The sequence below is a fragment of the Aptenodytes patagonicus genome, chromosome 1 (assembly GCF_965638725.1).
Source record: "Aptenodytes patagonicus chromosome 1, bAptPat1.pri.cur, whole genome shotgun sequence".
Classification (NCBI taxonomy): domain Eukaryota; kingdom Metazoa; phylum Chordata; class Aves; order Sphenisciformes; family Spheniscidae; genus Aptenodytes; species Aptenodytes patagonicus.
In genome coordinates, this window is record NC_134949.1 from 151149961 (window position 1) to 151162286 (window position 12326).

The 12326-nt window shown below is 44.5% G+C and overlaps 1 protein-coding gene across 3 annotated transcripts in view; it reads left to right on the forward strand.

Annotated features, from left to right (window-relative positions):
- The window catches only part of CYFIP1 (cytoplasmic FMR1 interacting protein 1), an 80515-nt gene that overhangs the window by 67059 nt on the left and 1130 nt on the right, over window positions 1–12326 (forward strand). For all 3 annotated transcript variants that reach the window (XM_076358809.1, XM_076358801.1, XM_076358817.1), the window contains 5 exons: window positions 5666–5796; window positions 8069–8141; window positions 9334–9428; window positions 10593–10831; window positions 11756–11903. In XM_076358809.1, coding sequence (XP_076214924.1) covers window positions 5666–5796; window positions 8069–8141; window positions 9334–9428; window positions 10593–10831; window positions 11756–11903 — 686 coding nt within the window. The remainder of the gene's footprint in view (window positions 1–5665; window positions 5797–8068; window positions 8142–9333; window positions 9429–10592; window positions 10832–11755; window positions 11904–12326) is intronic.

Genomic DNA, 12326 nt, shown 5'->3' on the forward strand with positions numbered 1-12326 from the left:
TCGCCAATGGGTTTGTTTCCATAGGAACACTCTAAAGCAGTGGGGAACTTGCTCATCTTGTAGTCATAAAAATATTTGTCTAAAAATACATTAAGCATAAGGATTTTTAAAGGGACCTTTTAAAGTTGCTAAAGCTCTTAAAGGAATACTGGCCTATAAGAGTTTAAACTTGAAATTTCATCTTGGAGGTAACATTTTCTTCTGCTGTTTTTCTAGTATTTGAATACGGCATTCCTGCTTTTGATAAATGAGTATTTCATGTCCTGCCACTCTGAAGTGTCATTGGACACGATGAGGAAAGTAATTTGTTAGCTCTGCTGTGAGATGAGGCTTAGACTTTTGTCACTGGTATATCACCCCTGCAAAAGAAAGGTTTTTTTTTAAAAACATCTTTGAGCTTAGCAAGATATAAACTTGGTGAGAAAGTAGCCTAATTATGTATTTTTTTCCTAAGTATAGCATTTCCATGTTTCTTCTTTAAAAAAAAAAAAAAAATTAAAGAAACAAAACACCCAAAGCTGGTGCAGGGCAAAACACTCATTACACCAGGCCATGACCTCTTGAAATCCCACGTGTTTGCACGGCAGTTTGGGGAAGCCTCCCAGTGCCCCGTGCTGCCGGCTGCTGTGTTCCCATCTCTCCCTGTTGGCAACACCTTCTGAGCTGCTTCAGCACAGCAACCTGGCAAAAAACAGTCTTCCACCCCTCCTTTTTCTGGAATATTTTGGGTCAGGGTCTAATAGGAGCTGGAGCTAGCCTGGGCCGGGAAGCGTGGTGGAGGGCAGTAGTGGCTAGAGGCTGCTGGGGAAGCGTCACTTGGGGCACAGCAGAAGAGCTAGTAATGCTTCCCGTTATCCCAGGGTTTTGATCAGATTGGATGAGTAGGAGAATAAGTTAATTTCTTGGTAGGGACGCGATGGCTTGAGTCCTCATGGGGAAGAATATGAAGGGAATTTATTCATAGGTTTTTCTGGAACCTGTACATTGGAGAAAGATTTGGGGGGGAATCACAGACTATTTGAAAGAATTTGGGGGCAACCCAAATCACCTAGATGATTGTGAAAGGGCAGTAAGGACTGATTAGATATGCAGAAAAATAGGATATTTGTTTCTAGCAAAATAAACACAGTGCACAGGCTCCGTGATCGTAATTCCCACATACATGCATATGCTTAAACCTTACAGACATTTCTGTTAAAAGGAATGGCATGACTGCTGATATGCAGAGTTAACGATGTCTCTTGTGAGCCAAAGAAGTATTTGTAGCTACCATTTGAAGGTCTGTATGAAAGTGAACATAAACTAAAGATCATTATAGCACCCTGTTTCTTGGGAGCCGTTCTGCTGTTGCAGATCAGCAAATTTTACTTGACAATAGTGAAGTCAGTACTCTGCAGAAAATAATCCGTAACACAACTAGACCAAGAATTATATTCAAGATCTAGCTTGTTGTTAGTCAGCAATTCAGTTCTAGAATTAATAGCCAATTTTTGCCCTAATCTTTTAGGTACCAGAATTGTTACAAGCTCTGGAACATGTCTGATTTGAGTCTGTAGGTGTGAACTGAGATTGTTTTACAGAAAATGAAAGGTGACCAAAGTGAAGAAATCCAACCAGCTTTGTGTTGCATGTGTTGATTTGGTCTGACTTCCTAAATTAATTAGTGTACAGACTGCACAGCTGAAACTTGGCATCTGCTGTTTGAGTGCTGTTGAGATAGGATTTTGGGAGCAGAGATGGAACCTAATCCTTTACTAATCTTCGGTACTTTACTGGATCTATTTTATATCAACAGCCTTTGCTTTTGTTGAGATCTGTGTAAATCAGAAACTAGGATTATAAGATCAATTATTATGACACCTAATATCATCCCATCTGCAGGAATAGAGGGGTTTAGTTAAAATTGCTTTCTTGGAGAGAAGGAGCAAAAAGCCTTGATTCATTTGCTTTGCAGAATGCTATGTATATATAACTAATTCAGTAACTTTCCAATTGCACCCACAAATAAAATCAGGGGAAAGAGGAAGGTTGCATGCAGTTAAGTGAAATTAACTTTCCTAAGAGACTTGCTCTTTTTCCAGGGCTTCAGTATGCATGCGTAGTCTTTCATGAAAATACACTTCTGTGTACTGTGCAGTATAAGGAGGTGTAATCGGGAATGCCATTGCTCAAACATTAATGAAAACATGATGATGTATTTCTGCCACAGGACTCCACTGGGGAGCAGATCGTGCTTTCAGTGTCATTTCTGTTCCATCAAAAAGAGCCTATGTAGCTCTGTAAACTTTCGTCTGTTTTGCCGGTAAATCAAGCCCTTCATCTAAGGGGAAGCAGCGCACTGTTGATAGCGGCATTTGGAACAACTGCATGCTAAATACTGGGTGTCAGATTTTGAGAATAACGACACAATTCGTTCATGAATGCATGTGTGTGTGTGTTTATATCTCTGTATATGGAGACTGGGGCTTTGGGCGAAGAAGTAAGGATCTTCGTTAAGGACTTTGAGAGGGACTCTGTAACTTGGAGTGACTATAAAAGACAATATGTATTTTTGTGGTATGAACCCCAAGCCTCTTTGACTTCTGCTATCCTGCTGCTTTTGCGTGGACTTACAGTCTTGCTTTGGTTTCAGTTGCACCTTCAGTACGAGCTCCTTGTTGCTGGTCACAGTCCTCTGTGCTGTTCCTGGTTTCTCTCTGTGCCATCCTGCTCCATTATATTTGCCGTAGGTGATGTGGGTTATTCTCAAGATTTCACTTCAGAGCTGTCCATATAACATTGATAAAATTTTCTTGGCATCGTTCTGGGCATCAATCAATTTTCTGAAACTCCCCACAAAATCCACAGGCTGGGCGGGGGATTGAGAGAGTCTGACGCCGTCCCTCCGCCCGTCCCTGTCCGTCCCCGCCTTTCCATCCCCTTCACGACCAATAGTTGTTTCCATGTTGCGGTAGCAGAATCATCCTTGCTGCTCTGCTCAGCTTCTATTTCTCACCAAATTGCTCCCCACTCGCCATACAAGATAAAGGGAAAAACATCCCCATGTCTGTCCTTGCTCGGGTAGTGTTTTCTTGCCGTGGCAACTATGTGGAGAAGTCTACAGTTAGTCACTGTGTTTCAGGGAGTCCTCCAGCCCTTCTGTTGGCTCACCATCAATCTCTGTGTACATGCCGTGGATACTAAGACCAGAAGCGTTGGTAGGTATTTTAGTTTGATTTCCTCTGTGGCACAGACCTAAGTCCAGGATGACGCAATGGACTTTTGCTTCCAGAAGGGTATCCAGTCTTGGTATGAGGAAGGTATTTGATTGCGTATGAGGAAATTATTTGACTGGACTTCTAGCAGTTGATCCTTAGAAGACCTTTCTTGCTAGGTGTGGAAGCCCTTTCATCAACAGGGAAAAACACAAAGGAAATACTAGGGCGTGTAACTAAAACGCACTGTAGACTTGCGGTAAAGCTTGCTTCAGTGCCGTCACTCTGCATTTTTTTTCTCCTAGCACCAAAAAATTTTGTGAAAAATTTTCTGCTATATCAGTCTGCCTTTTCAACCTCATCTTTAAAACGGGAATCCCAGTATTCAGCACTGCAGCACCTCATTGCCGTCGTGGGCAGGTGTGTTTAAACAGCAAACACAAGTGCTCACTGCTGCTCAAACACCGGGGGATTGCAATTGGCCTTTATACCGCAGCGTTGAATGTACACCAAGAGTCTTTTGCAGAGCTTTTTCATTACGTGGCCCCCATGTTATGGGAAGGGGGGAGTTGGTGATGTGCTGGCATGACTTCTTTGCTTTTTAGCTAGATTTAAATGTGTTTTCCTCTGAATAAATCAAGCTCAGCAAGCACTCGTTACATCTGAACTATCTCCATTAGTTTTTCAGTTTTGCTTTTCTATTGAGTCACTAAACTACTCAAGTTAGGTCTGAAATTTATCTCCACTGAACGTGTGTGGGAACACTCATTTACTGCAAATTTTCTATTGACAAACAGTTCTTTGAGATGTAACAGAGCCAGCTCTGCATCCCCTCGCCGTGCACTTTATTGATGTTTTGTGTTACTAATTTTAATGACGTGAGGCTTTCTGTAGAAGTGTGTGGGTTAGCTGTACAGTCCTTCCTTCACAGTACGTTTTCAAGTTCCTCTGCTGAATTTGAGGGATTTCCTTGGCACAGATACGCTCCAGGCTGTATTTTACGTTTGCGCGCTCCCCTCTCAGCCATTGCCTTGCTGGGTAAATACCGAAGTCTAATCTCCTGCATGGGAAGTGTTCGTCAGCTGCACCCAAGGAGCACACGGGAAGGTGGTGGGGGGCATCTGTGCTCTCTTTCCTTGTCTCCTCTCAATTGCTTTAGATGTGATTGGGTGGAGATTTAACTGGGTGACTTAATGCAGTGTAATGGAAATGAAGTGCCGTATGTAGCACGCAGTTCGAAAGCTTTGCAGGATGTATTTTCTTCTGTCGTCAGTCGAGGTTTTTGGTGGCTTTTTAAAAGGGCCAGGCTTATGCAGACAGATGGAAAAATACTGATAAAAATTAACTTGTAAAAAGCCAGAGAGCTGTCTGACCTACTGTAGTTCTCTGCTCTTCCTCGCCCATCCTGCACATCACTTTAATCTCCGCGGTGCTGACCAGATTGGGTCCCTGCAGAAGCTGCCAAGCCCGAGGTCTCCTGGGCTTGCCTCTAACCAAGGGACTGCACAACCTTTCTGGGGCTGGGGGGAAGGAGCTGGAAATCCACCAGCGCGTTAAGCATCAGTGTTGTTTGAGAGAGGTTTAGTGGAAAAGACATATGATTATGTAAATTACATGTTTTTTAAAATGATAATTTAGCTGTTTTTTAAACAGCCTTTGGCAAAACTTTGACAGAAACAGTGTTCTGACTGTGCTTGTCAGCAGGATCTGATGTACCCTTGCCAGCGGAGCTTGACTTGTGGTTTCTGTATTTCATGGTTTTGTGAGGTTGCAGATCACCTCTGGCTGGCTGTGGCACTGTCAGAGTCGTAGCCTGACACCACCCCTGTTCCCTGTATCTTTAGCGCTCTGCTCCTTGCTGGCTCTGTCATCCTTGAAAATAACAGCTGTGAATTGAATGTGTCGGGTGGTGCGGCAGGTTGGGGAGAGAGGCTGGAACAGGGCTAATCGCAGACGAGAGCCCTAGTCTCTCTTCTTGCCCCTGGGAGTTATTTTCTTACCTCTTACACTGGCTCCCTTTTCTAGGAGTGAGAAGCTAGGCACTTCATTTTGCATGATTTATCCAGTTAAAAAGGTCAGCACACCACTGGCTTAACACTTCATAACCTCTGATTTTCAATGTATTTAAATACTGCTCCTTTCAGTTTTCTCTAGGCTGCACGTCTGGAGATAAAAAAAATCTCATGTGCTGATACACGGAGGGAGAACTATAAACCTGCACCCTTGGTTAGCTGTGCTCTGATACAATATATTTATGCATATTCAGCGCAAGCTTTCAATAGGCAAACTGGTTAGAAATCGGAGTGCTTTTGAGGCAGAAAGAAAAATTAGTCCTGATCCATATGACTCTTATCCACATGACCAGAATCTTTTGTCTGCTTTCCCAAGGTAACAGGTGTGCCTGTGTGATCATCACTAGATTTCATTCTGGCTCCTGAGACTTAATTTTTTTGCTTCTCTTTTGATTTCAGGTATCTTGGAGTTTTTTCACCATCAGTTGAAGGACATCGTTGAATATGCAGAACTGAAGACTGTCTGCTTCCAGAATTTGCGGGAAGTGGGAAATGCCGTCCTGTTTTGCCTCCTCATTGAACAGAGTCTGGTAGGTGCCTGCTGTGCTAGTTGAAAACCCATCTGTCTCTCAAAATGTACTCTCAAATTTTGTTGCTAACGTCATAAATAACAAGGTTGAAATCTCCAAGTTTGCTGTTGCCGATGGGCAGATGGGTAGAAACAGTTCCTTGCTCTGATCTCTTACAGTCTTGCAGAGGCTTTCATGTCTGCGAGATAGCAGCGATGCCTGACTTTGCTGGGTGAGAGACATTGCCTCGTGTACAGTACCTGAGGATCAAATAATATGACCTTCATCATAAATTATGATCAAATATAGTATTCCTGCAGTCAGTCACAGGGTGGCTACTCTCTTAATGTGAATAAGTTGTGCGTCTGGTACTGTTATTTTCCTTCCCTATTTGTCATTCCTGTTGTCATCTGAAGCATCACAAAGTTAACGTGGACTTCTTGGACATCCTTCTTGCTGCTAGGATGGCTGACAGTGGCGCCCGCTCTGCCAGATATTCATCTGGCCTTGTTTGAACGAAGCTGTGAAACATGTCCAGTCTTTTGGCTGCTTCTAGCCTCTACCTTTCAGCATGCGAAGCTGCCCGCTGCTGAGGGCACGGTGCTACAATTGCTCTTTATCCTTGCCTCTCTTTTTCTTTTCCTGCTCTTCTCTCACGTTATACAATCTGCTGTGGAAACAAAACGGCCAGACGTGTAATTTCTTTGTCTTCATGCTTTTTGGGTGCTTACAGAGGGAAAGGTGGGCATTGCTTATGGGCCAGAAAAGCAACGGGTGTGCTGTCTTCCCTTTCTTTACCTCCATTGCGCCTTCGAGACTTGGGTGGGGAGTCTCTCCCCTGCCTGTGTGTACGGGGTGCTCTGTCCACGCTGTGCAAGCACACGCTGCCGCTGAGGCTGGGCTGCCCATCACGTAGAGATCTTTGCTGACTGTGAACCAGCTACATCATTTCCTCAGCAAGCTGGCTGGGGGCCTGCCATTGCACAAAAATAAATCCTTGCGTAAGCCTCCTTCTCTAGGGTGTATTAAAGCTGTTGATGTTAGGTAAGGTAACAAAGACATGCTGTTCCTCGGAGTACTGTTCATGGTGTTAGAGGATCCCTCCCATGTGGTGGAGAGTAATTAGAGAGCCAGGTGACAAGCAGCGAACCCGTATTCAGTAATGGGGTAGCTGAAACAAAATGAGAAACTGGATTACTTTGGATTCAGGCTAACGGGGTACGTGGCGAAAGACCAGGCAGGCGAGGGCCCTCACCGCTTGAGGGTGTACCAAAGTGACACCAGCACTGGAGGTACCTTCTTTGGGACACCACCTTGGTGACACTTTCTAGTAATACACCCCTGTTCGCTGCCCCTCCTCTTGTTTTTGCCCTCAGTGGTGCCCCGATGTCCTGTCACGTATTTCAGTATTTTTCCATTGTGGTCATCTATCACAACTAAACAAGACTTTACCCCGGTGCAGAATGTAGGTCTGTAGTGCGTTTCTGCTAGTGGGTGGGTCTCATTAATCTTGACTGCCTAGCACGTGCATTTTCATGTTGTTGACATCAAGGAATTAGACCAGGGAAAGGCACATGAGCCCCGGTACCCTGGCTTTGCCGAGGGTATGGCTGATGAACGTGTCTTCTAATACCAGCGCTGAGGGATTACAAACAAGGAAGGCCTCTGCTCCAAAAATGAGGAGAGGGGCTTAGCAAAGTCACGCGTCTGCTTCTGGTCATCTCTGCATTTTCTCTGCACGTACATACAGCAGCCGAGAGCCAGGAGACATCTGTCTTCCTTTCCCCCGTCCCTAAAGATATAAAATACTTCCTGAGAGGTGGTTCACTGCTGCTGTCGTGTGCCTCAGCCCTCCTGGAGGGGAGATGTGCCTGCCACGATAGGTTGTGGGAATAGTGTTGGTAAAAATAACCAAGCAGTGAGTCATCTTCTTCACCGCTCTGTTTGTCTGCGCAGGGAGCCGTCTGCCGCTTTCACACCGAAATTACTCATTCTGCATTAGTCTTTTTAATAAATACCCTGTCCTTTACAAACTGCCAGCTGAGGGTGGGAGGAGAGCTGCTGGAGTTTATTTGGGAATCCAAGGTAACCTGGTGAGATCAACTCGTCTTTGGGAGCGATCCCGTGAGGAGAGCGAGGGCTCAGAGCCGCTCCGTGCGGCGGCGGCAGAGGCTGGCTGCCCTCTGGTGTTTCTGCGATGGCGTCGGTGTGCTTTTGGAAGCGCATTTTGGGGATCTGGTGTGGTTTGGGGATTCTTCGGACCTAAATGCCTCTTGTTTCCATTTCGTTCCAGTCCCTAGAGGAAGTGTGTGACCTGTTGCATGCGGCGCCGTTCCAAAATATCCTGCCCAGAGTTCACGTCAAAGGTATCGGCTAAGTGAAAACACCTTCCTTGGGTAATGCTTTCCACTTGTCTTGCCTGCTGCTGTGGTTTCGGTGACCGTCCCCAGCCATCCTTTACAACACCGCTGTTAATTACAGGACAGAGGTAGCAGATTCAGGCCTGTTTGCCTGGCTGAAAAATAGGTGCTTCTTAGCCAGGCTCGGTGCAAATTACAAGAGGAAGAGGAGGAATGCCGTGACAGGGAAAAGTGGGATGGATACCCAGGGCAGTATTGCTCCTCTATGTGGATGTGGTGAGAGGCTTTCCCGAAGGTGCAGTGTAGCTTATATGATTGTCAGTTAAATGGGGTGGGCTTGATCATACAGGGTATAGGAAGTCTGTCAGCAGAGTAAGTAAATACAAGTGGTCCCTGGTCCCAGTAGACTTTTCACATGCCTTTTTACTGAACTGGGCATGCAGTGGTGAATGTTTGCAGGATTGCTTCTCTGGTATCTGCTTTCCTCATCCTTCATCATCAGAAAGTGAGCTTTTTTTTTTCCCCCTCACGCCTCTCTTCTTTCTGTGTTGCTCCTCTGTCTCCTTTCTTTTCCATTTCTCGCTGCCAGAGCAGCTGATCTGATCTGCTTGGAGAAATCCCGTCAGTAAAAGTCTTGGAGAATATTTCCAGACTCACCGTAGCTACTTGCATCTCTGCATAAAACTAACCAGACCATTGTAAACAGTATTTTCCCATTTGCCGGAGAACATTTCCTACTTGCCAGTGATGAGGGGGTGCCAACTACTTTTTAAAGCCTTGTTATACACAGAATTCCACCCTCATCGTACCCCACCTTCTAGAGTCAAGCATTTATGATAAGGATAATTTAGTTGGCTTAGTACAAGTGGGAGTCAAATATGTTAGCAGCAGCAGCATAATAGAGCCTTATATTCGGTCTTCAATTTAGTTAATTAAATGTATTCTACTACAAATCCTTGGTTTCTTTTTGTTTGCACATACAATGCAACATTTTAAAATATAAATATATATTTTTCTAAAAGCACACTGAAGATTAACGAACTACTTAGACCTATAAAAATAACTTACCCAGTTTTCTACTGCGCTGAATAAAGATTGTGTAAAAATAAGAATTTTCTTGCTTAGTTTCAATTTATAAAATTAAGTCGGCTGCCAATTAAATGAATCCATGTGCTCTTTTTTTTTTTTCTTCTTTCAGAGGGTGAAAGGCTCGATGCTAAAATGAAGAGACTAGAATCAAAATATGCTCCACTACATTTGGTTCCTCTCATTGAAAGACTAGGAACACCCCAGGTAATCTCTCTCATTTGTGTCAGAGGCAATTCAAGAAATTTCTGAGCACTAGAAAGCCTGTCCTTTCACACGTGCCGATAGCTGTGTCAGAACTTCAACCTGCACATCCAGCTTGTTCACACAACAGGGTTTGTTGGATTTTTTTTTTTTCAGATCCATGGAGTTGGTAAAGCCCTTAAAGCACAGAAATTTAAAACATTTAAGACTGGGGTGGAAGTGGCATGTTTTGGGGAAAATTTGTATGTACGTTGCTACGTGATACCTTCTTGGATAAGGGCCAGCCTGGGAGGTCCTCGTGCAAATTCCACCAAAAGCAATCAGTTTTCTTGTGTGCGTGTGTGTGTGTATATATATTTTTTTTTTAAAAACAATTTATTCCTCTCTCAGCCAGATGATTAGAAACTCTTGGAAAATGAGCTGAGTTGAGCTTTCCTGGAAACACAATGACCAGAGAGAGCATTCTTGAACTGCCTTTGCAGCTTCAGCACTATTTTCCTTTCTCTCAGTGTGAGCGGTACATTAATTCCCTGCTAACCTCAGCAGTTTACAAGTGATTGAGATGTGAATAGTAGAAACTAAGAGGGGAGTGCTCTGAAGCAGACTTCAGACTGCTTTTATCATCCTATGTGCTGCAGCTCGGTGGGTGCTGTTGCACTGTAGGAGAGCGCTCTCAATGTGATGGGGCAAGCCCTAACCGGCACTGCCGTTCATGGGTTTTGTCTGAGCCCGTTGGTGCTGTCTTCGGAGCTTTCCCATCTCTAACAGCAGCAGCTGAGGGAGGTATGCAGAAGAGCGCAGGCAGGAGCTACTGCCCATACTAGCAGCAGAGCGCTGAACTCTTTGGGTTTTCTTTCTGCCTCCGTTCAGGCAAAAAATTCTTTAAACTTCCCTGGGACTAGTCCAGGGTCAGCGTTACTGCAGTTAGCGTTACTTTCAAGTCTGTCTGCTCGAAAAGGCTTTTACAATTTTCTCTGAATGTTTTTTCCACTGAACTGAATCCCAGGTTAGTGGCCTCTGACCTCACTTCAAGTCAGGAGGAACATCTGCTAGAATAAACCAAGTGAAACTGAAAAACGCGTTGTTTTGGTTTTTTTTTTTTAAATAAAGTCTTGCGGTCAAGTGGCTTTTACCAGGATTTTGCACTTTCTTTTCTCTCCACCTTAGCAAATAGCAATCGCAAGGGAAGGGGACTTGCTGACCAAAGAACGCCTCTGCTGCGGCCTGTCCATGTTTGAGGTTATCCTGACGAGGATCCGCTCCTTCCTGGATGATCCCATCTGGCGCGGGCCCCTGCCCAGCAATGGGGTGATGCACGTGGACGAGTGCGTGGAGTTCCATCGCCTCTGGAGCGCGATGCAGTTCGTCTACTGCATCCCCGTGGGAACGCATGAGTTCACTGTGGAGTACGTACTGCCAGCTGCCAGCGGTCCACCTGCGGGCAACAGTACTTTGCTTGTCCTCCCTGTAACTGGCGGGGGGGCCTAGAATGGAGGCGTTTGTTTGCCTGTCTGCAAGAGCTTAGTGCGAAAACAAGGGAAAATGCTGCGATCACTGGGAGGGGCTCATAATCCCTGAACACAGATACAATTATATCTTTAACAAAAATAACCCTCTATGTTAAGTATTGCCACTGTATAATGAGTGATCCCATAACAAACGGGCCCTAGCACGCGTCTTTCAATAGTAGTCAGACCCCTACGGACGCTGAACTTAAATAAAACAGCTGAACGTTGGTGCATATATTTCTAACAAGTATTTTCTTCTCTGAATTAAGAGCAAGAATGAACACTTGGAAGTTAACGTGATTAACATGAGTTAACCAGGAACTGTAGTTCTTGGTTTTGTTAATTTTGATGATAGCCTTATTTCAGTAAACCGTTGAGCTGTGACATGCTTTTCACTGAGCAATTACGGAGGCAACAGTATAGGACGCTTGCTTCCTTTCTTGCCTGCCGTCCAAAGGAGCAGAGTGGTGTCGAACTCCCAATTTGTTTTCTTTCAAAGCGTTGTTTCCTTTGAAAATGAAATGTAATGCCGCTGGAGTCTAATGGGGGGTAAAGGCTTTTGGAGTAGCTCTACATTGTGTAAAACTGGGGGGGGGGGGGCTTCTGTTCCTTCATTAAGCAACCATTTGCATCGCTTGTGGTATCTGGAAAGAGAACTTAATTTACTGGAGACTTTGCCGTATTTTCTAGATTAATGTCAAACATATTCTAGAGTGATATATATGTAGTTTAGTATCATGGCTGATTACCGAGCATTTCCTGGGGATACGTTTCTGAAGATTTAGGTGAAACGTGCTTTATGTGGTGCGTTTCCTCTTTCAGGCAGTGCTTTGGAGACGGCTTGCACTGGGCTGGCTGTATGATCATTGTGCTTTTGGGACAGCAGCGTCGCTTTGATGTGCTGGATTTCTGCTACCACCTGTTGAAAGTCCAAAAGCATGACGGCAAAGACGAGGTTATAAAGAATGTGGTGAGTTGAAAAGACCTATTCTGTATTCGCTGTAGTAATAAAGACAACAATAAATCAGGGCTGTTTGTGCTCGGATGCGGTGTAGACGTAGCAATCGCTTTTTAGAATGAAATGCTGAAAATGAGGGCACCAGAGTTTTTAGGAACAAAAGATTAAGGCGTTAGCGCTGGAGTTTGAAGGCTGGTCAGTGAGAATTCTGATTTCCTGAATATGTGGGATTTTCTTAATGCTTTCCATGTCTCATACGTGCATTCAGATTATGACAAGGCTGCTGTAAATTGCCCTTTTTTGTACAAAAAGCAGCACTGTCAAAAACCAACGTGCACCTTGGATTTTCACTGGATTAGCAGTGGAAGGGAAACATTCATAACGTTGCTGGGAGAGGTGAGGTAACAGCATTTGCTGCTTTTGTGTCTAAGGCTT